The sequence below is a fragment of the Haliotis cracherodii genome, unplaced genomic scaffold, assembly GCF_022045235.1.
Source record: "Haliotis cracherodii isolate W230 unplaced genomic scaffold, xgHalCrac1.p SCAF_2, whole genome shotgun sequence".
Classification (NCBI taxonomy): Eukaryota; Metazoa; Mollusca; class Gastropoda; order Lepetellida; family Haliotidae; genus Haliotis; species Haliotis cracherodii.
In genome coordinates, this window is record NW_027266275.1 from 40,596,828 (window position 1) to 40,621,297 (window position 24,470).

General features: G+C 38.4%; 1 protein-coding gene and 3 non-coding genes across 5 annotated transcripts; all 4 read left to right on the plus strand.

Moving 5' to 3' along the window:
• Positions 1-210: 210 nt before the first annotated feature.
• On the plus strand, positions 211-18,061 carry LOC139468093 (eukaryotic peptide chain release factor GTP-binding subunit ERF3A-like). Of its 2 annotated transcripts, XM_071249816.1 has the most exons (14): positions 211-490; positions 4,875-4,949; positions 5,454-5,483; positions 5,824-5,985; positions 6,881-6,992; positions 7,144-7,324; positions 8,103-8,257; positions 8,698-8,844; positions 10,678-10,852; positions 12,074-12,175; positions 14,227-14,298; positions 15,342-15,431; positions 16,301-16,472; positions 16,730-18,061. In XM_071249816.1, exons 1-14 carry the CDS (start codon positions 292-294, stop codon positions 16,771-16,773), a joined length of 1,716 nt encoding a protein of 571 aa, XP_071105917.1. In that variant the 5' UTR covers positions 211-291; the 3' UTR covers positions 16,774-18,061. The 2 variants fall into 2 exon arrangements, with proteins under 2 accessions (XP_071105917.1, XP_071105918.1); XM_071249817.1 differs by lacking the exon at positions 5,454-5,483.
• LOC139469930 (small nucleolar RNA R38) lies at positions 11,629-11,696 on the plus strand. The gene has a single exon (XR_011653750.1). It is a non-coding gene; the product is annotated as a small nucleolar RNA R38 (small nucleolar RNA).
• LOC139469928 (small nucleolar RNA R38) lies at positions 12,473-12,542 on the plus strand. The gene has a single exon (XR_011653748.1). It is a non-coding gene; the product is annotated as a small nucleolar RNA R38 (small nucleolar RNA).
• On the plus strand, positions 13,816-13,885 carry LOC139469929 (small nucleolar RNA R38). The gene has a single exon (XR_011653749.1). It is a non-coding gene; the product is annotated as a small nucleolar RNA R38 (small nucleolar RNA).
• Positions 18,062-24,470: the final 6,409 nt, after the last annotated feature.

Here is a 24,470-nt window from a genome sequence, read left to right on the forward strand (position 1 = left end):
CTTTTGATTGACTCTTCCAAGGGAAGTAACTGCTCGGATTATTGAATGTAGCTAATAATATTAATTTATTTCATACTTGTAAAAACATATATTAGTACTATTAACTGCTAAATATAGTTTTTTAAATGCTATATTTAAAGCTTGTTTGTAGAAATATGCAAAAAAAAGGCGTCGGGAAAATGCGAGATTTCAACCAGCGCATGCGAACAGGGTGTGACGTCACGATTGGTGTTCCACGCGGTGGTGTAAGATAAGTAAAGAAAACAGATAATTTCGTCTAGTTAAATCCACATGGCCTCTCAAAACGGTCAGGACGGTATCCCAGATGCTTGGGATGAAAACGTGGCTGCTGGGGACTCCGGAAATGATGCCGTCAATGACTTAACGAAACCACTATCAAGTCTCAATGTTAACGCACCTGCATTCGTGCCTGGCAAAAATGTGTTTGCACCAACATTTGTACCAACTGGTCCTGGTTCAGACGAACAAGGTATATCAATTTTAGTGTAATATCAAACCGCTTTTAATCTCAAGCAATTTGTTCAGTTGTAAATATTGAACGTTACTCCGTTAATTTTCTTGAGCTAATATGAAATTTTTATTTCATATGGCTCCTCATTTCATCGAATAGCACAGGAATGCCACCTAACATACTGTACAAATGATCAAATAATGAACTTTTTATGAAATACACTTTTCAGCTGTGGCAAACTCAACATACTGAGGGCTATTTATAATGGAATTTTATGCTTATTTCACTAGAATGTCTGAATTTTATTGCACACATGGTCAGCTCAGCTGTCTGATTGTAACAGGTTATAGCTAAAACGGCACCAACAAAAAGTCACAGAACGAAAATGGTGCTGATTGGCAAAACGAAACCTTGCTCAAAGCTGAAATGGTTGTCATTGTTAGGTGAAAACGGCACCATATATATTTACTGTGGTTTTTTAAAACAACCTTTTTAAGCTATAAATGAAATTGAACTCACAGCGAAGGCAAATGATATTAATCGCCTAAAAATATGTTTTACATTATAAATTATCCTTGCAGACTCTGAAGACAACTGAACTTATTGTGAAAATATCACACATTTAAAAGTTTAATTACCTTCACTTGATTTTAGTCCATGTCAGATTGAAACTGACCCTTTTGATGTGTTGTATTTGAAACAACAGTCCGGAAGAAACCCTGTGGTTTATTAGATGGAATTCATTAGTTGTGCATAACACATGTTGTTACAAGTACAGTTATGAGTTTGACTGTGATTTAGCTGTATTGACTATTGATTGTTTTATGTTTTGGTAAAGCACCGAGCAGAGAACATCTACGAGCATAAATACTACTACATATGTTTTTATATTTATTTTTAAAATATATGTAACATTTAGCGCATTTTACACACACTTTATACTGTTGTACGGTTATTACAGTGTTAAACATTAATTTACTATCACATAAATTTGTTTTATGGGGAATAAAATCTGTTGGCTTGCTCTTCATTAAAGGACAACCAACTCATTTACTATTTTCATTTAATTTGGCTTGCTTGCTTTGTATGCTTGCATGGTGCACTAATTGCTGAGGTGTTTAAACTGTACTATACTTTGCACTTAGACACAGAAGTGTAATTTTTGTGCTCCACTTTCTCCCATAAGTTTCCTGGTCCATCACATACCCAGTTGTCGGAATGTGCAGGCAGACGTCCTATCCAGGTCAGACAGAGTAGCGCCCACAAAGTGCAAGCTCCGACCAGAGGCATTCCATCTTGTATGTCAGATCCTAGGTCAACCCAACTTAAACCTATTTGCCACGTGTCAAAATTAACAGTTCCGAACGTAAGTTTCTCTGATTCTGGATCCGCAGTCCTGGGCAGTCGATGCCTGCCCCTTGGGAGGGGTTAAGAGCATATGCTTTTCCACCCCCCACTACTTCTTCCCAAGGTGATACAAATGATATGGTTAACCAGGAGCATCACTTTGAATTTGATCAAGCCTTGGCGGTCAGCAATAGGGTGGTTCATAGACCTAAGAAACCTTGCAGGAAGCGAACCAATACCTTCACCGGGGTGACCCAACATACTGGTGCATCCACACAGCAGGCGACCTCAACCTACGCCAGGCAGGTTTGATCTACACACCTGGTTCATTTATGAAAAGCCGTAGGCAAGAAAGGCTATTTCAGGTCTCAAAAATTTCATAAACTCAGCTTGTCCTTGCAGGGCAAGTAGATAATATTTTGTACTCCTTTTATGTTTTATAAATTTTATGTTCTCAGTTATTACATTTCCTTTTGTAATTGTAGTTAATGAAATAAAACCAAAAAAAACCCCACAAATATATACATTATTTTTACATATTGTGCTGCCTGAGGTTTATACATAACTTCTTCTTTTTTCATGTTCAAAGCATTTAACATGTTTCCTACTTTTCCTGGAAAATTTTAATGTTTCTTTTCTGAAGTTACTTTTTAACTCCTTTCTTTCTGAAGTTATGCTTTTAACAAATCAAAAGTCCAGACTTTGAATCTGATAGTTGAGGATATTTATGACAGACAATACAAAATAATTCTGTCACTGCTGTCTAACCATCAACCATGCGTCTAAGTCATACTGTTTTAGAGAAAAAAAAGTTTTCCGAACTGTTTGGTAATCAAATCATGCTCTCTTGTCCTCGATTAAAAAACTCATTGGCCTCACAAAAGCATTCACTTTTGCTTTGACATGTGAGCACGTAACAATGGAAATACCATGTCAGCAAATCTGCCTTGAAGTACACAATTTAACATGTATGGTAGAAGCTGCAACTAAAATAAAACAAAATATTATTCCTGATAAAATAATAGTTTGATATACAACTCTTCCGATCAAAATGTGTGTACAGCTGATTGCTGTTTCTGGCTTAGTTTGTCTTAATCTCTGTGTGTAAAGCAATGACTTACAGAACAGGAAATACAATTTAAACAGTAAATCATATCTAGTGATGTTTTCTTTCAAATTTCTACTGACTGCGTTGTTAACCTGAATTTGCTGAAGAGATATGATGTAATTTTTTTCTGTACATAATACACGAAAAAAACATTTCCCCTCAACTCGAGGCCTTTAGGATAAGTTGTTATCATTTGAGACCTATTGTAAATAAAGGGATCAAGATTCCACTAAATCCTCGCCTCAATTCTAGGCCGAGTATCTCCTACACTTGCGTACTAAATGATACTTCAAAGGCAGCTCCATCACTGTGTATTTGGTAGCTTTAAATCAGTGTTGGCAGTACCGGAGGATCATAAAATGACCAAGATTCCGAACCTGCAAGCTTAATACGCTCATTTTGGCTTGAAGATCTGAAGACCAAATTTCTACCCCCTGCATGGGATTGTGGTACTTCGGTGTTTGCGTGGAACATTCGAGCCTCTCCACACATCATTGTTTTTCAACCTCACCAAGAAGACAACTTTTCTTTTGGCGCTTGCCATGCCGGTAAGAATGAGTGAGATTCATGTGCTCGACATCACTCGTGCACTTTTGAGTGGGGTATGCATGGAGCGGTCCACCTCGGGTTATGCTGGGATTTTATAGCAACAAAAAACAGTTGCCAAGACAACACGATTGTTCTTTCACTATCCCACCATTATCATCCATCGTGGGAGGGGAACACAAGGATGAACTCTTACTATACCCAGTGTGTGCACTACAAGTTTTCAGCCGCCGCTCCAAGACTAGGTATGGTAGGCAGAAACGGTTATTTATCCCTGTTTCGGAGAGATCAACGACCAAAGTCAGCCGCAATAACACCTCCTTATGGTTGCAAAATATCATCCTTCAGGCTTTGCCACCGAGACCTAATAACCCCCAAGAAATTCAGGTGGTTGCCTTGACAATGGCTCTACACAGTAATTGTTCTATTAGAGCCATTATGGAAGGATGTTTTTTCTTGCCTGGCTCAGTCTTCGCGGGATGTGACTTCAGATGACGTCGAGGGTATGCACAGTTTTGGACTGCTGGTTGAAGCACAGCAGGTAATCAATCCGCTATCATGGCTTGGTTACCCTCTTTCAGACCTTAGCGCATGCTATTGTCTTTTACTGTTTGTTTACCCGGATGTTCTCTAGTCTCGTTACCTTTCCGTGAACAGGATTGGCTGATCAGTTCCCAATCTGCGCATACGATTTGCCCTGTGCAGCTAACATAACTTTAAGTCAGTAGAGTTTTTATTGAATACGCATTTGAAGGTATTCCTGCCTCTATACTGTCGGATACAGATGCATTAATGAGTAATGCAGGATAAGTTATATATTCCGCCCAACACTATCTTCAGACACGTTTTTTGTGACCATGGGTAATATATAGACATCATACATCTACCATTTCCAGTATGACATGCAGGGGTTCCTGCTTCTGAATAGAACAGAACCTTTTAAAACTTCAGCAGTCGGGGTAGCGTAGTGGTTAAAGCGTTGCTTGTCATGCTGAAGACCAGGTTTCAATTCCCGACATAGGTACACTGTGTGAAGCCCATTTCTTGTGTCCCCCGCTGTGATATTGCTGGAATATTGCTAAAAGCAATGTAAAACCATACACTCACTAATTCTTCAGCGTTCTTCACACATTGCTCCAGTGACGGGCAATGATCAGATTCGCCTCAAGTTCATGCACAGAAAAGGGCTCATTTGTCACCCATGAATTCTAAAAGGCATCATTGGCTTATTAGAAACAGACTTGCATTACTGGACTGCTGCTGCTCGACATATGAAATGTGTATTTCTCAGGCTTGTGCGATACTTGGTTAAAGATTCTTGGAGAGTTGTGTCACCAAGTAGTAGGTTGTCAGGTGTTTTGTTGCTTTACATCAGTTTATTATCTTACAATGACCTTCCAGGTGACTCCAAGGGCCCAGACCTGAATGAGGAAGCGCCAGAAGGGGTTACAGAAAAGATGGAGACAGATGCACAAGGTGAGACTCGTGTATTGATCACAGGGTAGAATGTTCATTATTTGTGGGTAGTTACAATGTGTGACACATTGACGACCTGACCGTGTGTCATTACGCTTGAGGGGCGGTCGCGTAGCCTAGTGGTTAAAGCATTCACTCGTCAAGCCGAAGACCTGTGTTCGATTCCCGACATGGGTACAATGTGTGAAGCCAATTTCTGGTGTCCCCCCGCCGTGATATTGCTGGAATATTGCTAAAAGCGGCGTAAAACCATTCTCATTCACTCTCACTCACTCGAATATTTCTGACTGGTGCAAAACAACCAGCACATCTTCAGCCTTCAAGTGGATCAGTGATTTGTCCCCAATTATGTATACAAGGGCATTTTTAGTATAAACATGCATGTGAAAAGTGAACCAGTTTAGCTGTTTCCAAAATAGGTCCTGTTCATAGTGGTATTAAGGATTTTAACTTTAAGTGGCAACATAGTAACAGTTGGGTTTTTTCAATTTCTTTGTTTTTCAGATAAAGGAGCAGATGCTGATGGAAATATAGGTATGATTTTGTTGATATTGAATTAGATAATCAGACATCTGAATTTCAATGTTTTTCTGTGGTTCATATTTACTTTGAGTTGATTACCTGAGAGCACTTTTCAGAATGTAATTTTTGTACATAGACTTAATACTATGAAGCTAGATATCAGACAATCTGTACATTGCGAACCTTTTTGGATCGGGATGGTTTGGAGAAACTTTATTTTCATCACATGGGTACATTTTGTGGAGCTTATTCTTGTTGTCACTTGATCTTGTTCTGGGAATATTACCAGAAGCGGCACAAAACCTTATGAGAGTACTTGATGTATTTTCACAATGAATGTCTTTGTATTCAGCTGATGAGTGGGAGAATAGCGAAGAAGATTCTGAACAGACTACAGACAAAGACATGGAACCTGAGGTACCAGTTGCCCCCAAACCAAAGAAGAAACCCCCTTCTGTGTCCTCCCTGGAACCCAAGAAGGAACATGTCAACGTTGTATTCATAGGACATGTTGGTGAGTGGTGCCATGTGAAACTGCCATGTAAGGAAATACATAGCTTCATCTTGATACAAAAGTGATGGGTCTGTTTTCAGTGAGATTCACTAATCAATACGTGTACAGTAATCTATGTATTAAGGACCATGCTCGAATGAGCTCCAGACCCGTGAAGATTCTGGAGTAGAATAGGTCTTCAGCAACCAATACTTGCCGTAAAAGGCGACTAACGGGATCGGGTGGTCAGACTCCCTGTCTTGGTTGATACATGTCATCGATCCCAATTGCATGGATTGATGCTCATAATTTCAATCACTGGATTGTCTGGTCCAGACTAGATTACTTTACAGACCGCCATCATATAGCTGGAATATTGCTGAGTGCGGCGTTCAACAACGAACTGAACAGAACCCCTGATCAACCTCTTGTAATGTAAGTAATCAGCGTGGGCTACAGTACCAAGCCTGAGAATTACTTAACAGGCTGGTCTGTCTTGGTGTATATTACAGATTTGTTTTAACAGAAAACAGCACAAGAGGTACGAAATTGCCTGGAAGCTAGTTTGAATAAAGTTATAGTTTCACAGATGTTTAAACTAAATATATTCTCAACCACTCAACTGATTTAACTACATCCCCCATTGTAATGTTTCTAAGTGCCCAGGTCACATGTTATGGCAAATACAATAGGGATATTCTTCAGTTCGTTTGTCAACACAGATGTTTACATTGAATGACAGCCCTAAATGTAGTGTATGTAGTATGGAAAATTTTGATGGAAGTAAATATAAAGTGTTGTTCATCATTTCCTGAACTGTTAAATCATAGCAGTACCTCAACTAAGGTTATTTCATGCAACAGTCTTTGTCTGGGTGTGATGTCATGCATATACATCTTAAAACTGCGTTATTCAGATGCTGGCAAGTCAACAATCGGAGGCCATCTACTGTATCTCACAGGTATGGTGGACAAAAGAACACTGGAGAAGTATGAGAGAGAGGCCAAGGAGAAGAACAGAGAAACATGGTAGGAAGGCATAAGTCATTTCAAAGTAAAGCACAATTCATAAATATCCCACTAGAACTGGGACAGCAAAGTTTCTACATTTGTGAGAGCTGAATGCTTTTATATATATTCAGCATATTTAAGACAAGAATTTATTTGTATCATCCAATAGGTATCTGTCGTGGGCATTAGACACTAATCTTGAGGAGAGGGAGAAAGGGAAAACAGTAGAAGTTGGACGTGCTTTCTTTGAAACAGAGAAAAAACACTTCACTGTTTTGGATGCCCCAGGTCACAAGAGTTTTGTTCCCAACATGATAGGAGGAGCTTCTCAGGCAGACTTAGCAATATTGGTGAGTTCAACAGATAAGCTCAGTATTCTTAGTACCCTATGGGATCAGACGGCCACCGTACACCATGAAGAGTTGTCACCTAGCCATACCAGGATATGCTGATGGTAGGTTCTAATCCCCCAAGTACAATCCTTGGTTTGTCAGCATCCCATCCATTCTCATGAGCATTTACCAAATTGGTAAACATCTATGATACATGTTAATACTTGATGCAGTGCTGTATTTGAACTCACTATAGTTTCTTGAACCATGAATATCCGGGTAAGAATAGGTCTTCAGCAACCCCTGCTGGTCATAAGAGGCGACTTTGCTTGTCGTAAAACGCAACTGACGGGATCATTTGGTCAGACTTGCTGACTTGATTGCTGCATATCATGGTATCCTAATTGCGTAGATAGATGCTCAAGACGTAAATCACTGTTCCAGACTTTTACAGACTGCTGTCATATAGCTGGAATATTGCCAAGTGTGGCGTTAAACAACAGACAAGCACTTGAACACTGCAAGGACTACTGGTTTACCTTTTGGTGCTCAGAAAACAAGGCCTGAGAAATTTTGTCATGTAGTTAGCTACAATTTGATGGATGTTTTGTTGTACAGAAGTGATTCACTTGTACATATTGTCTACATTCTCGAATGTGTTGGTTGTTAGTTAAACATGTAACAAAATTCAGTTGTCTTATGTTCATATTATATATTTCTTGTTCATGATTGATAGAATAAATAGTTTTAGTTTGAATGTATCTGGGATGTGATGGAATGTTTTGTAATTCTCCAGGTAATATCTGCCAGAAAGGGAGAGTTTGAAACTGGGTTTGAACGTGGAGGACAGACAAGAGAACATGCTATGTTGGTGAAAACAGCTGGTGTTAAGCATTTAGTGGTTCTGATAAACAAAATGGATGATCCTACAGTGGAATGGTCAGAAGTAAGGTGAGGACACTAAATTGTTTGAGTAGTACTAGAGTTTATGTTTTAAGTTGCAGTTACTCAAGATCATTTGACATATTTCTATCCATACAGGTGTAGGAAGTTTTGTATTTTCAAGAGTGACACAGGTGCCCTTTCACCAAAGGATGGTAATGAGCTGTTGTCGTGTTGAAACTGTGCCCCCTTCCTTTTCATTGATATTGATAACCTAAGCTTTAAGCATGTTTATCATTTTCCATCTGTCACAGTTTTGTGTGGTTTGATATGATAAACACTGTCACAAGGTTACTTACTTTATGTGGCATTAACATACAAGGAATGTCAAACCCTGCTTTGATTCTTCTAGAAAGATAAACATTACATGTGTACTTCATTCAATAAATGAACTTCATGATACATGACATGATCTGTATTGTTGTTGATACTTTTTTCTTCTTTTTCAGATACAATGAATGTAAAGAGAAGTTACTGCCCTATTTAAAAAAGTGTGGCTTCAACCCAAAGACTGATATTTATTTTATGCCCTGCTCTGGCTTAACAGGAGCTTTCCTCAGATATGTTGTGGAAGACAGTTTGTGTCCATGGTTCAGGTAAGTACTGAAGATACCAGTCCTCATGAGATAAATAATGCCAACTAGCCTACATCAAAATCAAGTTTTCACCCTTGCCCTTTCATGCTGACTTTTTTTGGCACGATCAGCTCGGCACCATCCTAAGTAAAAAGCGCAAATTGTGCCCCCTGTGATGAAAAGATTTAAATAGAATCAGATCGCTTTCTTATTTCGAATGGCCAGACTTTATATATAGGCTAGTGGACACTCTTGCCTCTGGAAGTTGGGACCTTAATTGATACATATTGTTCTATAATCTCCAGCATTGCCAATGAGGATTGTTATCCCTGTCAGACAACACACAGTGTTGAAAACGCACGTCAGACTGAGGCAGATGCATTACATTTTGAAATACAGCTGCAATCAGCAATTTCGGGCCCCAGGCAGTACTTCATGTTTTGAATTATCCCATTTCACATATGTCCATGTTGTATATCATTTAGCTTTTCAGAAAAGAAAAGCAGGGAACCAAATTACATCATGGCTTCAGCTCACTAAACATTCCGACATTTATACATCTTGTCTTATTAACATGCAGTTTTCGAAAACACAAGTGCTTATGAGATGATAAAACCAGAAAGTCTGGTGGTTCATGATCCTGTCCTTACTTTATCCACACAACATGCACATGCAAAAATTGGACAGAATATAGCCACTTGTTATTTGAGCTATCTCAGGTAAAAAGTGGGACTAATAACAACAAAAATAATAATACATGTATAAATAGATGACGATGACATATGGGCTTTTGGCCATTCTTGCTTGGAGCCTTAATTAAGAAGTTTCATGTGTCTATGGATAAATGTTGACTATAAGCAGCTATTATATTCAGATTTTGTTTTTACGATGTGCCATGAATAGCAATTTCTATATTAACTAAAATGACAAATTATGTGAATTACAGATCTATATTTATATAAATTCTTTTTATCCCCCGGCATATAATGCGGAGGGATATAGCGTCCGTCCGTCCGTCCGTCCGTCCGTAATCATTTCCTTTTCCGGGGCAGAATTCAAAAACCATTCCGTGTCTTTGATCGAAACTTGGCAAAGCTATCAGGCACATACTGAAGTGGTGCCTTTTGATATTTTGGGATTTTTCTAATTTGTATTTTTTGAAATGTTGGACTTAGGTTCTATAGGATAGAGTTCGTTTCGGGAGCATAACTCAAAACCTATTCAAAACTTTCTAACAAAACTTTGCATGTCTATCAGACTCTTGCTGAACTGGTGCCTTTTGCTATTTAGGAATTTTATAATTTTTTATCTATTACGTTCCCATGGCAACAAGATGGTATTAAGTTTTGATATAGGGTGGGTTCACTTATGGAGTAAAACAAATAAACTGAAATATTTCCTTGCCAAACATTGCATGTATTTATGTATATATATATATACTGAACTGGTGCTATTTGATATTAAGGAAATTTATAAGTTTTAGAAATGTTTATTTTAGAATTTCCATTGCAGCTATTTTGAAATGGGCTAAACGAAAAGAAATGTTTGGTCACTTACCTGGTTTGGGACCATAACGTGTTAAAATGGGCGGGGGATATAGATGACTTCGTGACTGTACGCTTGTTTAGTGATTGTTTCTTGTAATTTTTCATTTGTTTGCATAAATAAAACCCCACAGAATAGCACATTTACTTGTGGTTACTTTACCGACAGCTGCCAGGGGGATATGTCATCTTTCTGATGACTCTTGTTTAATTCTATATAGTGTTTCATTGTTTGAAGCTTGGTTGTGATATGGACTTTGAAATTGACCTCCTTTGTATATGAACTACATGTTTGTACTCATGTTTTCAGCGGTCCATCATTATTGGACTACCTTGATGCCATGCCGTCACTAGACCGGTCAATGGACGCCCCATTGCGCCTGCCAGTTGTAGACAGATACAGGGACATGGGAACTATTGTCTTGGGCAAAATTGAATCTGGATCAATAACGAAGAATATGACATTAGCCATGATGCCAAATAAGGTATTTCAGTAAGACTGTCTGTCCCTGTGGTAATTCAGGGTCAGAATACAACCCCAGTGTCCCATGTTGGTGAAAGAGCCAACAAAAATAGTTGGTCTGGTTAATGATAGTAACATTCCAGTGGTACATTTGTGAAAAGATACCAGTCCAGGGATTCCATGGGACAAGTCGTTATTTTCGTCCTCCTGAAACATAGAGGAAAAGGTCGAGTATGGACCTTTATGTATAGATATTGTCTTTCATCTCCAGCATTGCCAATGAGGATTGTTATCCCTGTCAGACAACACACAGTGTTGAAAACGCACGTCAGACTGAGGCAGATGCATAACAGATTATGATACGACATTGTTACAATGAAACATGAACGGCTGTAGATTTAGTGGAAGCAGCTGCTAAGAGTAATGTATTGAATGTCTGATGGATGCGAAGTAGTATTGAGTCATATCACATGTTAAACATGTTGATTTGAACCATTTTTAATATATTTAATGCTCATAATTAGTGAAAAGGTAGATTGTTAGACAGTATGATTAAGTAATGAAAGATTTTCATATTGAGGCTTCTGACGAGTGGCTTGAGTTAAAATTGCATCATGTTGGATATTTCTTAGATAAATAGCGTTGTTTTATTGTTCAAAATATGATTTTTCTATGTGAACATGTCAAGATTCATTTACTGTAATGCTACTAAGAGAACAGTGTGATTGGGGAAAACAAGTTAAAACAAGTTAAAAACTACAAATGATTAAAATAGTATTAACCCTTAGATATTTCCAGTTTTGCCTGTGATGATTAAAGTTATCCCTGTCAGATAAACATGTTGACATAGATTATCTGAGGCAAATGATGATCTAAGCTCAATAACATTGAAAGAAGGATTTCACAAAACTCACTCACTTAAAAGGTCAGGACAAAACATTGTAAACATTGGCCATGGTGACTCCTGTTATTTTGCTGAGATATCAGTGAAATTCACTGTCTGTGACATCCCATATTTTTCCATCAGCCATTAAATACTTTGGAGTGTGAGTAGTTCTATAATTTACCCTATGTTGGCTTCCCTAAAGCATCACCTGAAGTGAAGATCTGGTGGTTTATGGTACCATGACAGTGTAGATCTATACAGCACTAGATTTTCTGCCCAGTTTTGATCATTTAAACACTGCTGGGATTTTTATTGAATCTGCCTGACATTCACTTACTTCCAAACTTTGTTTTGCAGCAAACTGTAAAGGTAATGCAGATCTGGTCGGACGAATATGATGTTGATGATGCAATGCCTGGTGAAAACGTCAAGCTGAAGTTGGCTGGTGTGGAAGAAGAGGTATGATGTTCTGCCAGAAACAAAAAAAATATTCTCTTTTCTCAAAACAGGAACAATTGTGCTGGAACTTCCATGGTGATATTTTTGTGTGTAGGTGAAGTTAAATGGAGGTTTACAGTGACTTGGTTGAGTAAACATTTAATGTCTTATCAGCATTATTTCAGCCATATTGCAAAGTGACATGGTTGTAGTAGTGTTGCATCATATTTTGACTAATGTCTTTCACCAGTTCTCTGGTATTTCTCTCGACATGCTTTGACTCTGTGTTAATAGCAACCATAACCATCAACATTTGAAATTTGCCTGTGATGATGAAAGTTATCCCTGTCAGATTATGGACTGTTGAAATGTTTTATCTGAGGCAAATGATCAAATTTGCGCAGTTGTGGCCTTGCTGTTAACGTAACATCCTTTAGTGTGGCATTCTTCAAAGTTTTCCTTGACAATTTTCCTTGAGTTTGTGTATTTCTGGGATTTTGTTTCCATTTGGGGCATTTTGGAGATAAATCTAAAAATGCAATACATTTTTCAGGGGCATGTGTGATGTTTGTTCACACGTGGCCATGGGCCAACAACATGCAGCAAGTAAGGGGAAGCAGCTTAGATAATCGTAAACACTGGTGTCCAGAGTTCCAAGTGTACTGTATCATGAAAGTGAATCCTATCCAGTGTGTGGAGCTGTTCATGGGGGATTTTTCATATTGTTCTGTCACAGATTGATTCACTCATTTTACATACAAATCAACTTGTGATTTTACAAATTAAATATGTTAAGTGTTCATTGGACAATTTGGTTACCTCGAGGGTGAAGAGGTACGTGTCAGGTTGGGGATTCTCATATGCAATTTCAAATTTTCACATGCCAGTATATGTTTTGTCCACTAGTAATTTACTTTTTTTTGTCAATAAATCCTGCATATGATTTGAAATTATTTTATTTGACACCCATAAACTTATGTCATTTAATGAGTGTTTGCCTTTGATGATGCAAGTTATCCCTGTCAGACTAGACTGGTGACAATGATAAACTGAGGCAAATATCTTTTTCAAAATTATGCACTCTGTCCGGTAATTAAAAATAATAAAGAACAAAACATTTTTTAGGTTGAGGCAGTGAAAACCAAAATTGTGTAATTAAGACATTAAAGGAACTAATTCTAAAATATCTACCATGTAGAATTAACAAATTATGAAATATGGTATCATTTTATTGGGATTACCATATCTGAGCCTTTTTTGATGTGAATACTTGTTAATTATATTATGTTGTTTACATGGTAAAAAGGATAATAAATTACAAATAGTAACCTAGCTATGTAAATATTGATATTTGAAATTGGAAGATCGTGATTTGAAAAAATACCAGAAGTTTTAATATTTTCTCCATGACTGTAGTGCTTGTCTCAAACTGAAGAAAATTGATGTTTTCTGTATGATCCCAATTTAAAGAGGTTTCTCTGTATGTATGTTTATGTTAATATCAGCAAAATATTTTGTGAACTCTGCCACGATTAGTTTCATGAATACACTATTTGCAAATTTATTTTGTGTATATTATCATATGTGCAATTATTTTGCAAATATTGTAATAACTTTGTCAGTATAAGTTTTGTTGTGGATTAGTTTTGTGTATGGTGTAACTTTGCCAATGATGATGAAAGTTATCCCTGTCAGATTAAGACTGGTGACAATAGGTAAACTGAGGCAAAATATTGACATCAAGGCTTAGATCAACATGCATGGAAAAACTGTTAGAAATGAATGCTTGTCTCCCAGCCCGTGTCATAAAAGCTTCAAAGGGATAGTGGCCAGTGATTTATGCTTCTCACACAGGCGCACATCGTGGCACCTCAGAATAATTTATGACTAGTTTAACATATTTACATATTGACAACCAGTGAATTGATTCCAACATTAGATCAAACGCAAGCTGTTAGAATTAGTTTCAATTGAAATCTGGTGTCTGTCATCTAGTGAATTAGGGTAACCTGTATACAAGGGATGTTTCTAAACACAACTCCTTTAAACATGATGCATTATTAATATTTCAGGATGTGTCGCCTGGCTTTGTCCTGTGCCCACCTGACAACCCATGTCATACAGGAAGGACATTTGATGCTCAGGTAAATTCACGTCCCTTTCAGGTCTATGGAGAATATATATGTCACCAGGTTTGCCAATGAGGATTGTTATCCCTGGGATATCCCTGGTTATCATACTCAGAATTGTTGAATACCTTAATTACTTCTATACTCTTTGGTGGTCTGAGGACACAGTAGGCCTGGTCCTCTAATCTTCTGCGATTTGCTATGAAGAGTTTGGTACTCCAGAAACTGATGGTGGGTTTGAATCCCAGTTCACTCGACCGCCTCCGTGGTCTAGTGGTAGAGTGTCCGCCCGGAGAGCGGAAGGTCCAGGGTTCGATCCCCGACCGCGTCATACCAAAGGACGTTAATAGATGGTACTTGTTGTTACCCTGTCTGGCGCTCGGCATTAAGGGGCTAAAACAAGGACTGGTCGGCTCGGAGTCAGTATAGTATACTGTGTCTGAGTGGGGTATTCATGTTAAACTGCGGCATGGCATCTCAGTGAGCTAGCACTATAAATCGGCATCAGTCCGGACTAGTACAAGCAGCCACACAAACACACACACGTACATGCACGTCGTTATATAAGTGCAATAATCTTGGACGCGACGTTAAACCCCATTTCACCTCACCTCACCTCACCAAGTTCACCCTGATGTAATTATGTTTGTCAATACTGTGCACAATGGTTTAACCAGAGTTGTCAACTTCTAAGACCTGCAGCACTTCAGCCTTTCCTGCCACATTATAGCTAATACTCCGTGATATAACTGGAATACTGTTAAACCCAACTCACTCACTGTGGGTGTTCCAGTTGTCTCACTCCTCTGTTCAAGGCTGTATCACCCAGTGCCAAAATCCTGTGATAATTGTTTTGTTTGGTTTGGTTTGACAGTACCATTCCCTTGCTTGTGTGTTTCACCAAACTGGTACATACCTAAGATATGGGTCACCCCAAGCTTCCTCCACTTTCCCCATTCTCTCCTTCCCCCCTGCCCCTGCTAGCAAAGAGTTGTTAAACCAAACTCAGTATCTAAACATTTTGATGACCACTCACAGAAATAAATTGGCTCTTACAGATTGTAATGCTGGAACTCAAGTCAATTGTGTGTGCAGGCTACAGCTGTGTTCTACACATCCACTCAGCGTCAGAGGAGGTCACCATCAAAGTAAGGCAGCTTATCATACTCACCATGTTGCATGTTTTGTTGACCAGTGAAGATCCGGTTCAGAATAGGTCTTTTGCTATCCATGCTTGCCGTAGGAGGTGACTATGCTTGTCGTAAAAGGCAACTGATGGGATCGTTTGGTCAGGCTTGCTGACTTGGTTGCTGCATATCATGGTATCCCAATTGCATTGATAGATGCTCGTTATGTAAATCACTGTTCCAGACTCAAAATCTACAGACTGCTGCCATATAGCTGGAATATTGCTGAATGTGGCGTTAAACAGCAGACAAGCACTTGAACACTGCAAGGACTACTAGTTTACCTTTTGGTGCTCAGAAAACAAGGCCTGAGAAATTTTGTCATGTACTTAGCCACAATTTGATGGATGTTTTGTCGGAAGAGGCGACTAACAAGATCTGGTTGTCAGGCTTACTGACCTGGTTGATGCATGTCGTTTCCCAATTGCATAGCTCAATGATCATGTCAATAACTGGGACCTTAATTGATACTATTTGTTCAATAATCTCCAGCATTGCCAATGAGGATTGTTATCCCTGTCAGACAACACACAGTGTTGATAACGCACGTCAGACTGAGGCAGATGCATTACATATTTTAAAAAGATTGTCATTTGAAAATGTTGTCAACTGTAGTAAATTGAGTGAAGGGACTGTCAACATATAGCTGGGAAAATTACGGGGGGTGGGGGAGGTAATATATTAAAAGGTAGATAAACGGACATATTCTCCATTTTATCTTGTAAAATTACATGAGTAATAAGTATGAGTCAGGATAAGTATAAATGATATTTTTACTCTTAAAAATACATTTTTGTATTAAATGTTTAATTATGGTGATCTTGTTTCAGTCACTGATTTGTCTTTTGGACAAGAAGTCAGGAGAAAAGACTCAAATAAAACCACGCTACATCAAGCAGGACCAAGTTGGCATTGCTAGATTTGAGGTTAATGGTGGAATGATTTGCTTAGAGTCTTTCAAAGATTTTCCACAAATGGGGAGATTTACACTAAGAGATGAAGGTATGTTGTGTCTTAATAATTGTGGGTCATTTATGTTTTGGCTGATGGTGAATGGCTGAAATATTGAAGCTGTCTTACGGGGATGTATTAACAGAGGCAGGTGCTGCTTAAGAAGCCGGTCTTATAATTTATCACTTTTCTTTGGACAGCATATATCTGGAATATTGTTGAGTGAGGTGTTCATTATAAACTTATCATTAGAGTTGTCATGTTGATAGATCCATAAAAAAATAACCTTTACATTTCTTTCTTTTCAGGTAAAACAATTGCTATTGGAAAGGTGCTCAAAATCAGAGAATAATTTGTTTCCAAGGACACCAGACATATTCCATGAAATTGGTGACCAAAACAAAGACTGACACTCCACTGCATTATGCAACATGTTTCATTGAAATGTCAAGCGTGTCTTTCTCTATCCGAGCCTGCTCCTAGGCCTGCCATTGTGACTTCTTGAGCTAATTTGTGCTATACTTGGATTGCTTCCTCATCACTTTGGTTCCCCGACTGGCTCAGCTTGGTATTTGCAGTATACTCCAAAGTTTGTCACATGGATGATAAAGGTTATTTGTTGTCTGTGAAATACATGCATTTTTATGTCTGCTGTACAAAATCGCAGAGGCGTGTTCATAACTGCAACTTGATAAATTCAGTGATATCTTCAGTATCTCTCTATCTTGAGATAACAGCAGATGTTGATCACTGCGACAGTTAAAACTTACACCTTTCTGAAGCAGATGAGCAATCTTGGTCGACCATCTCTAATGGAACCAGGGACAGTTTGATGCAGATGTGTTTTGAGATCTGACTGTATGATGCCATACAGTTCTTCACAACAGCAAATGACTGACTACTGAAGGATACACACAAAGTGTACAATCAAAATATATTTTTGCAATCTGTTTTAAGAAGTCCTACTTGTACATAATGATTCTGTTGATGCTGTTTTCTTTGTGCCCTGTAAAATATGTACACTAAGAGCATAGTAGTATATCTATAATAGTGCACAGTTGTTACACATTTTGTTTATTATTCTGAGCTGGTAGATATGGGGTTTTGGTGGTCACATGCCACTGTTTGTTCAAGGACATTCCCGTTTTTTTCTGTTGATTTGAACTAGGTGAAAAGTGAGAAATTTAAGTTGACTAATGCCAAACTGCTGTCATATATCAGTCTAAATGTACCATAACAGAATGAGGACTGTTGTGTGATTAAGTCAGTGTTTTGATTTTTTATATGGTGATGGTTTGAAGTTTTATTCTAAGTAATCTGTGATTCAGTCATCAGCAGAGCAGATTTTCAAATGACCTGTTGAAATACAGTTGTCCCCATAGCCCAACAACCCCTTTGAACAGCAAAGTTTGGACCTGTCCAGTGATACATAACCATTATGAGGTGTTGAAGTTTCATAGAGTGGGAAGCAGTTGTAGGATATAATGTACATACCCCATCTAATGTTACAAGCTTCTTGGGTTATGTTGATGTACATTCACAGGGCAATGTATGAAACTTCATGAAATCTTTACAATTTGCTTATAAATGCAAGTGTAAATAAAGAATGTTGCAAATTAAAAAGAATTTCCATGAACAAACGTGGCTTTGAGTTTTTCTTAAACCATGTGCTGTAGATTTGCCTCTTCCATATGTAGACCAGATACTCATATATCTTCTTGAACTACTGTCCAGTTTTGAAGTGGCTGATTTAATGTTAGTTGTTTATTCGCTTGTTCAGATGCCATGTTTTAAAACCTTTTTTTCCCACTACGCCAGGTACAAAGTGCCACCAATATTCCAACAATCTTTCCTGCCTTGTAATAACAGCATGTGAAATCTTGATGTAAAAAGCATAACTACATTGCTTGCATTAGGACAGAGGATTAGTGAGGTTTGTTAGTAAGTATACCGGGTAAACTCAAATTTGTTAAATGAAACTTATTCATCAAAACCATATTTTGTAGGGCATAGATGGTAATTTTGTCTATAAATGCTCATTGTTGCGAGTTCTATTGAGCCCTGAATTTTCAGCCTAGTTTGTGAAGAGCTGAAGATTTCTCTTGGGCATACAGTTTTTGTACATTTTGAAGTATAACTCAACACTATGTTTAGCAGTATGACTCCAAAATATTTCAAGGGCTCCGTTATCCTTATACAACCATAAGTAAGGATTGGTTCAGTCAAAGCGCTATGTTGATTTCACAATGTTCTATTTGCTTCAAAACTGTTTACCCAAGGACCCACTGTCATACAGTTGCCATCATTGATATATATACATGTATATCTGTTGACCAAATTTTCTAGTTCCCTCACATCAAATGTGATCACAAAATAATTATTGATTTTGCTGTAACATTTTTCGTGTGAAGTTATACTGAATTTATATAGTTTGATGTCAGTCAGCAAATATTCAACTAAAGATGAGGAAAATAAGACTGTGGCACCATTTGGACCATTTTCATTTCATGTTAACAATTAACATTCTAGATCTAGATACCAATTAGCTCTCAGGGATTTTATTCCAAGTGCTTATTTTTAATTTACTGAAAATGGTTGTGCTTGAAAGCAAAGGGTTTAAGTCAAGTTTGGTGTTGAAAGATGTGTTAAGACACCATATTTCAGTGCATCAATTCCTCTAGTCAGACCTTTTATTACTGGTATCACTATCAGGCAGGGTTAAGTAATTAAACACAAATGCCAAAAATACAATAGTAGTTACGTCTGGCTCTTGATTCCACTGACTACCACTTTTCACTCTCAGTGCATATAACTTGGATAGATTGCCTTCTACATGCCACGTTCAAACGGTGTTGGTTGTTTTGTTTTGAAGCTTTGTACATTCTGCATAGTCAATATGGCAATAGCTCACATTGAGCGAATTCCATCATTCAAGAAGGGAGAAAGTGTACAAGTTACATCATTCATTTTATAAGTATTACTATGTATATGAGGCCCTGAGCCCAGATTGTGAAGTAACTGTCACAATCTGCATGCTCTCTCTTCAGTGTCCACCTCAGAACAGGCCAGCTGAATATACGATTCATGTTGGGTTTGAAACTAAGGCGGTTAAGAAAAGTATTATACTAACATCTTGAAACATCTGGACAGCTTACAAGAACAATATTTATTCCTTTTCTCTGTGAAATGGGCATTTTGGGCGTTAAGCTGTTCGATTTTTTTGATTTGCAAGCCTGTTTCTAGAGTGGACACTGAGATAATTGTCAAATCTATTATATTTTATTTAACATTGGGTGTATGATTCTATGTGTGACTTTCGTTAAACAAAACATTTACAAACTATTGTCTTTCCATTATGCTGTAATAGACTCATTTTTGGCAAAATGTTGCTTACTGTTGCGGACTTTGACCTGATGGAATTCCTGGTGAGCTATTTTTCCTTGGCCAGTACACATCAACACTGGGAACTGACTGATGTCCCCATGATTAACTATCCAGCGATATTACCAAAGTGAGGTCATGTTTTGATTCTAGCTGGAACATTTTTCAACAGTCAGGTCAAGGCTTTCCAATGGTGTCAACCAAGGCCATGTTTTGCCATGAATCTGGCAGCCAGTTTGATTCTTTGACACTGGCCTTCTTGTAATGGAATGCTTCTCAATCTGCTGAAAGAGTGTTATAAGCATTTTTAATTGATCATGAATAAAGAATCTGTCCACACCCTTTGAAGTGTGTAGTTTTGTGTTTCAAAGTTTGTTGCGGGGGTTTAAATAAAGGTGCTGTGTAAAGCTGTCTGTGTTTGCAAGGAACTGTTCTCACGGAATCCCAGATTCTACCTCGTTTATGGTCAGCTGGCACCACACCTGTGCTTGTGGGTTTGATGAGGTGATGCCTTCAACCTTTGTCACCTTAGCGTTTCCTCCCAAAAGTCAGTCAACCATCATTTTGGCACCCAGCTTTTCACAACTATGTTCCATGAACCACACTATCATGCGATCAAAGTTGTTTATTATCAAATGATAATCATTGACCAAACTAGAATTACCAGTTTTGTAATATTTCAAGTCAAAAGAAAAAATATTCTTCATTGTTATGTAATTTTGTGATCGCTGAAAATGGCCCTGTAGTGGGGGTAAGAACAGACGATTTAACGTCTTGCTTCAGTGACAATGCACAATGTTAGGTCGTCATAATATCCAGACGGGGCGGTCGGGTAGCCTAGTGGTTAAAGCGACCGCTCCTCATGCCGAAAACCCGGGTTCGATTCCAGACATGGGTACAATGTGTGAAGCCCATTTCTGGTGTCCTCTGCCGTGATATTGCTTGAATATTGCTAAAAGCGGCGTAAAGCCATACTCACTCACTTAATATCAAGCCCAATGATGAGGGAATGTCTCCAAAACATAAACATGTTAAAATGATTTTGATAATGAAAAATATCTTAGCATATGAAAACCTAATTTTGCCTACAGTCATGCTCTTATTTCAGGATTTACTTAAGCTTTCTAGAAGAAATAGGTTTATTTTTCCAGAGAAATCTATGAATCTCATTTCTCAATGCCCTCTTGTTGAAATTTGCCTACTTGGTTTGGGAGTGCCCCCTTAGGTACATCATCTGCAGGTTGCACAGGCTTATCAGGGGAGATAATTCGGAATACATTCATAAAAGATTTTTTAATTGCATGCAATGTTCTCTTGCTGAAACAGAGCTATCAAGCGTTTTCTCTTTCTGATTCACGTTTAAAAAAATTCACCTTATGAATAATGTCAGTCATGTTTTAACATATCTTCACGTTACACAAGATTTCTCGCTCATACCTCGACTGTTGGTATGCTACAACCAGGGGTGAAGACCTGACTATACCAATGCACAGCTATACCAGTGGACACAGCCACACCCAAACCATGACCTGGCTATACCAGTGCAAAGCCACACCCAAACCATGGCCTGGCTATACCAGTGGACACAGCCACACCCAAACCATGACATGACCGGCCACACCAACACTATGACCTGGCTATACCAGTGCACAGCCACACCCAAACCATGACCTGGCTATACCAGTGCAAAGCCAAACCATGGCCTTGCTATACCAGTGCACAGCCAAACCATGACTTGACTAAACAAACCAGTGCACAGCCATACCCATCTTCCTGAGGCAAGTGAGTTTACGGACAAAAAAAGTCCAGTTTCCACCCTTGCCGAACTAGGCTCGTATTATGGAGTTACATTTTGGCTGGACTACCAAACAATGCCTGACTATACTAGTGCACAGCCACACCCAAATCATGACCTGCCTATCTTGGCATATGATACTCATTGGAGTGGCACACAGTGAGTAATTAACTGTTCTGGCGTTGGCTTCGCACATTGTACCAGGTTGGAAATGAAACCTGGTTATTCAGGAGGGCTGGGACGAGTCCAGATTTACTGCCTGTGTAACCAGCCCCACATTACCGTACCTGACCTGAAGCTTGACTGAAGCTTTATTGTTACTCAAACATATAAAAATCAGAAGGAATACTCTTCATTGTCAGAAAGAAATGCAAACTTTAGCGACTTGTGATGTAACACGGACTGTTATTGCTATTTTGATTAAATAATGTATCACGATTAACTACGGATCCGGGTTGTCCTGTGGGTACCCAGGTCCTACTCAGGACCCACCAGACCCGAGTCTCATCCCTATTAATTAGCATGACGAGAGATACCGGTACTGATCCACTAGGGTACTTCCAGCAGCACAGATGGAGTAAGGAACTCTACTCTTTTGAGATATGATTGGCAGTGTTCACATCAAAACAATACATAAAGATCTTTTTCCGTAATAGGTCTAGCATGAGTGAGTTTTACTGCTCTAACGCTGCTTAGAATAGTACTCCAGGTGATCATGCAGGTCCTCAACATTTACCACTGCGTGGCACCCATGAGCATGGGTATGGTGTTGACAAGCCTGAAAACAAAGTTCTTGCATGACATACAACTAAGAGAATTATTGGTTTTCATTGATCCAGAAAAGTATACATCAAAAGACAATATAATACCGTCATTTATAAAATGTGTTTATTTGGATCATTCGTCACACATCACCCTACAACTAAAATGACTGCAGTTATGATTGCAACATGAATTTCATACTGCTCTGTACATAGAACATAAACCCTTCTCAGCCATCATTGCCCCAAACACAATGGAACATTTTCTTTGCATAAATACTCCAGGAAATATACAACCAGTACAAAATGAGATATGAGCGAAAAGGTTTGCAGAAAGAAGACCAGCAAAAATGATTTATTCAAAATGGTTTGTAAAACTGATACGATACTAAGTCATGGACATCCCTTTTAGACAACCGTACTTAGTCATGTACTAAATACATCAGCAGGATAGGTCAACCTAATGTTTCCGGGTAAATTCTGTCTCCAAGTAAAATAAATATGTCACCACAAAAAGAAAAAAAACTGCAATGGGAGTGATGCTACAAAACCAGTGAGAACAGACGACAATGACAGGCAAGGACAGGTTAATTTTTTCTAGTTCTATAGTTGGCGAACAGTCAACAAGAAATGCTGTTTCATTGAAATCAAATATGTGTTTAATAATCAACACTGACAAAACATTCTAAAACATTTTATTTATGGCATGCTTAGGGCACAGTGATCAAAAAGATCATCCATAAAACTAGGAATAAAATTGGTCTTGCCTAACATATAACATAATGGCATTTGACTGCTTAGTCTTCAAACCAGTCCTGTTTTTCAGGAACCCCCACATCAGCAACGCTGAAAAGTACATAAACTGGATTTCATCAACAAAAAGGTTTTCAATAAATTTATATGACATGATTCAACATTTTTTTATCAGCAAGAGTGAACTGTGGTTTAATGCTGCTTGTTCACAGTGTCTATGTCGGTCACAAGTGTCAGTCACTATGTAGGAGTGATGCAAGAGTCACACAGATGGTGGTAGTACCACTTTGTGAAATCCATGAACACAGTCCTGGTGACAATCCCACGAGGACCACAGTTGGGTGAGACTTCACCTACAAGTAAATCCCGGCAGTAAAGGGGAAACAACTGCACAGTGAGTGTCAGGAGTGTCAGTAGTGTCATGGTAATGTCAATAGTTGGCTATGAAAACTATGTGATTTGATGTGGTAACTGTCTGATCAACTGCACAGACAGGACAATGAATCCAGTCAAGTAACATACATGTATTTTGATACACTTACTATGCACATACTATCATTTAAAGTGATGATTTTTTGTTTATTTGTCACACCTTTTTTTCCCTTTTCTAGTATGTTTCATGATAATCACAATTCCCATGGTATTTATACTTTTGTCTGTTGAGTACATAAATGCAAAGTGGAACAAATAATTTGTGGATATTCTGTACCTGGCCTTGATAAGATGACCAGACTAACATTAAGAAAGACAAAATGATTCATCAGATGGTTGCCAAAGCTACAACTGCATCAGATTATACATGAATTTTGTAGACATGATTCAAACAATTATCCAGAAGCATCTCTAGTTCAAGATCAAGTTTGTGAAGCACAATCTCATCCAGAGGTAATCTGCTTGAAACAAAACTTCAAAAGTCATTAGACTGAAAACCATATTAAATTGGACGAGTCCAAATTTACTACCCGACCCCCCATTACCTGGGTACTCACTGCAAGTCTCAAGAGCAGGGAACAAAATGTCTGATTGGTAATTGTTTTACAGAATCCCTGGCTAAAACTATATAGAGACATGTATCAAACAATCAGATCATGCGTTCACTGAAGTTGACTGAAGCTTAATCTTTACTCAGACATATATAAGTCAAAAGGAATGTGTGCATCGTCAGAAAGAAATGCGAACATTAGCGACTTGTAGCGTAACCACTGAGCTATAGTGAGTTTTTGTCATTGATCAATATATCACGTGACTAACCAGGCGTCTGGGTAGTCGTATGGGTACCCGGGTCCTAGTCAGGACCCACCCGACCTGAGTTCCCGAGTTACCCGTCCCAGCCCCACTGCATAGCTGTTATTTACATCC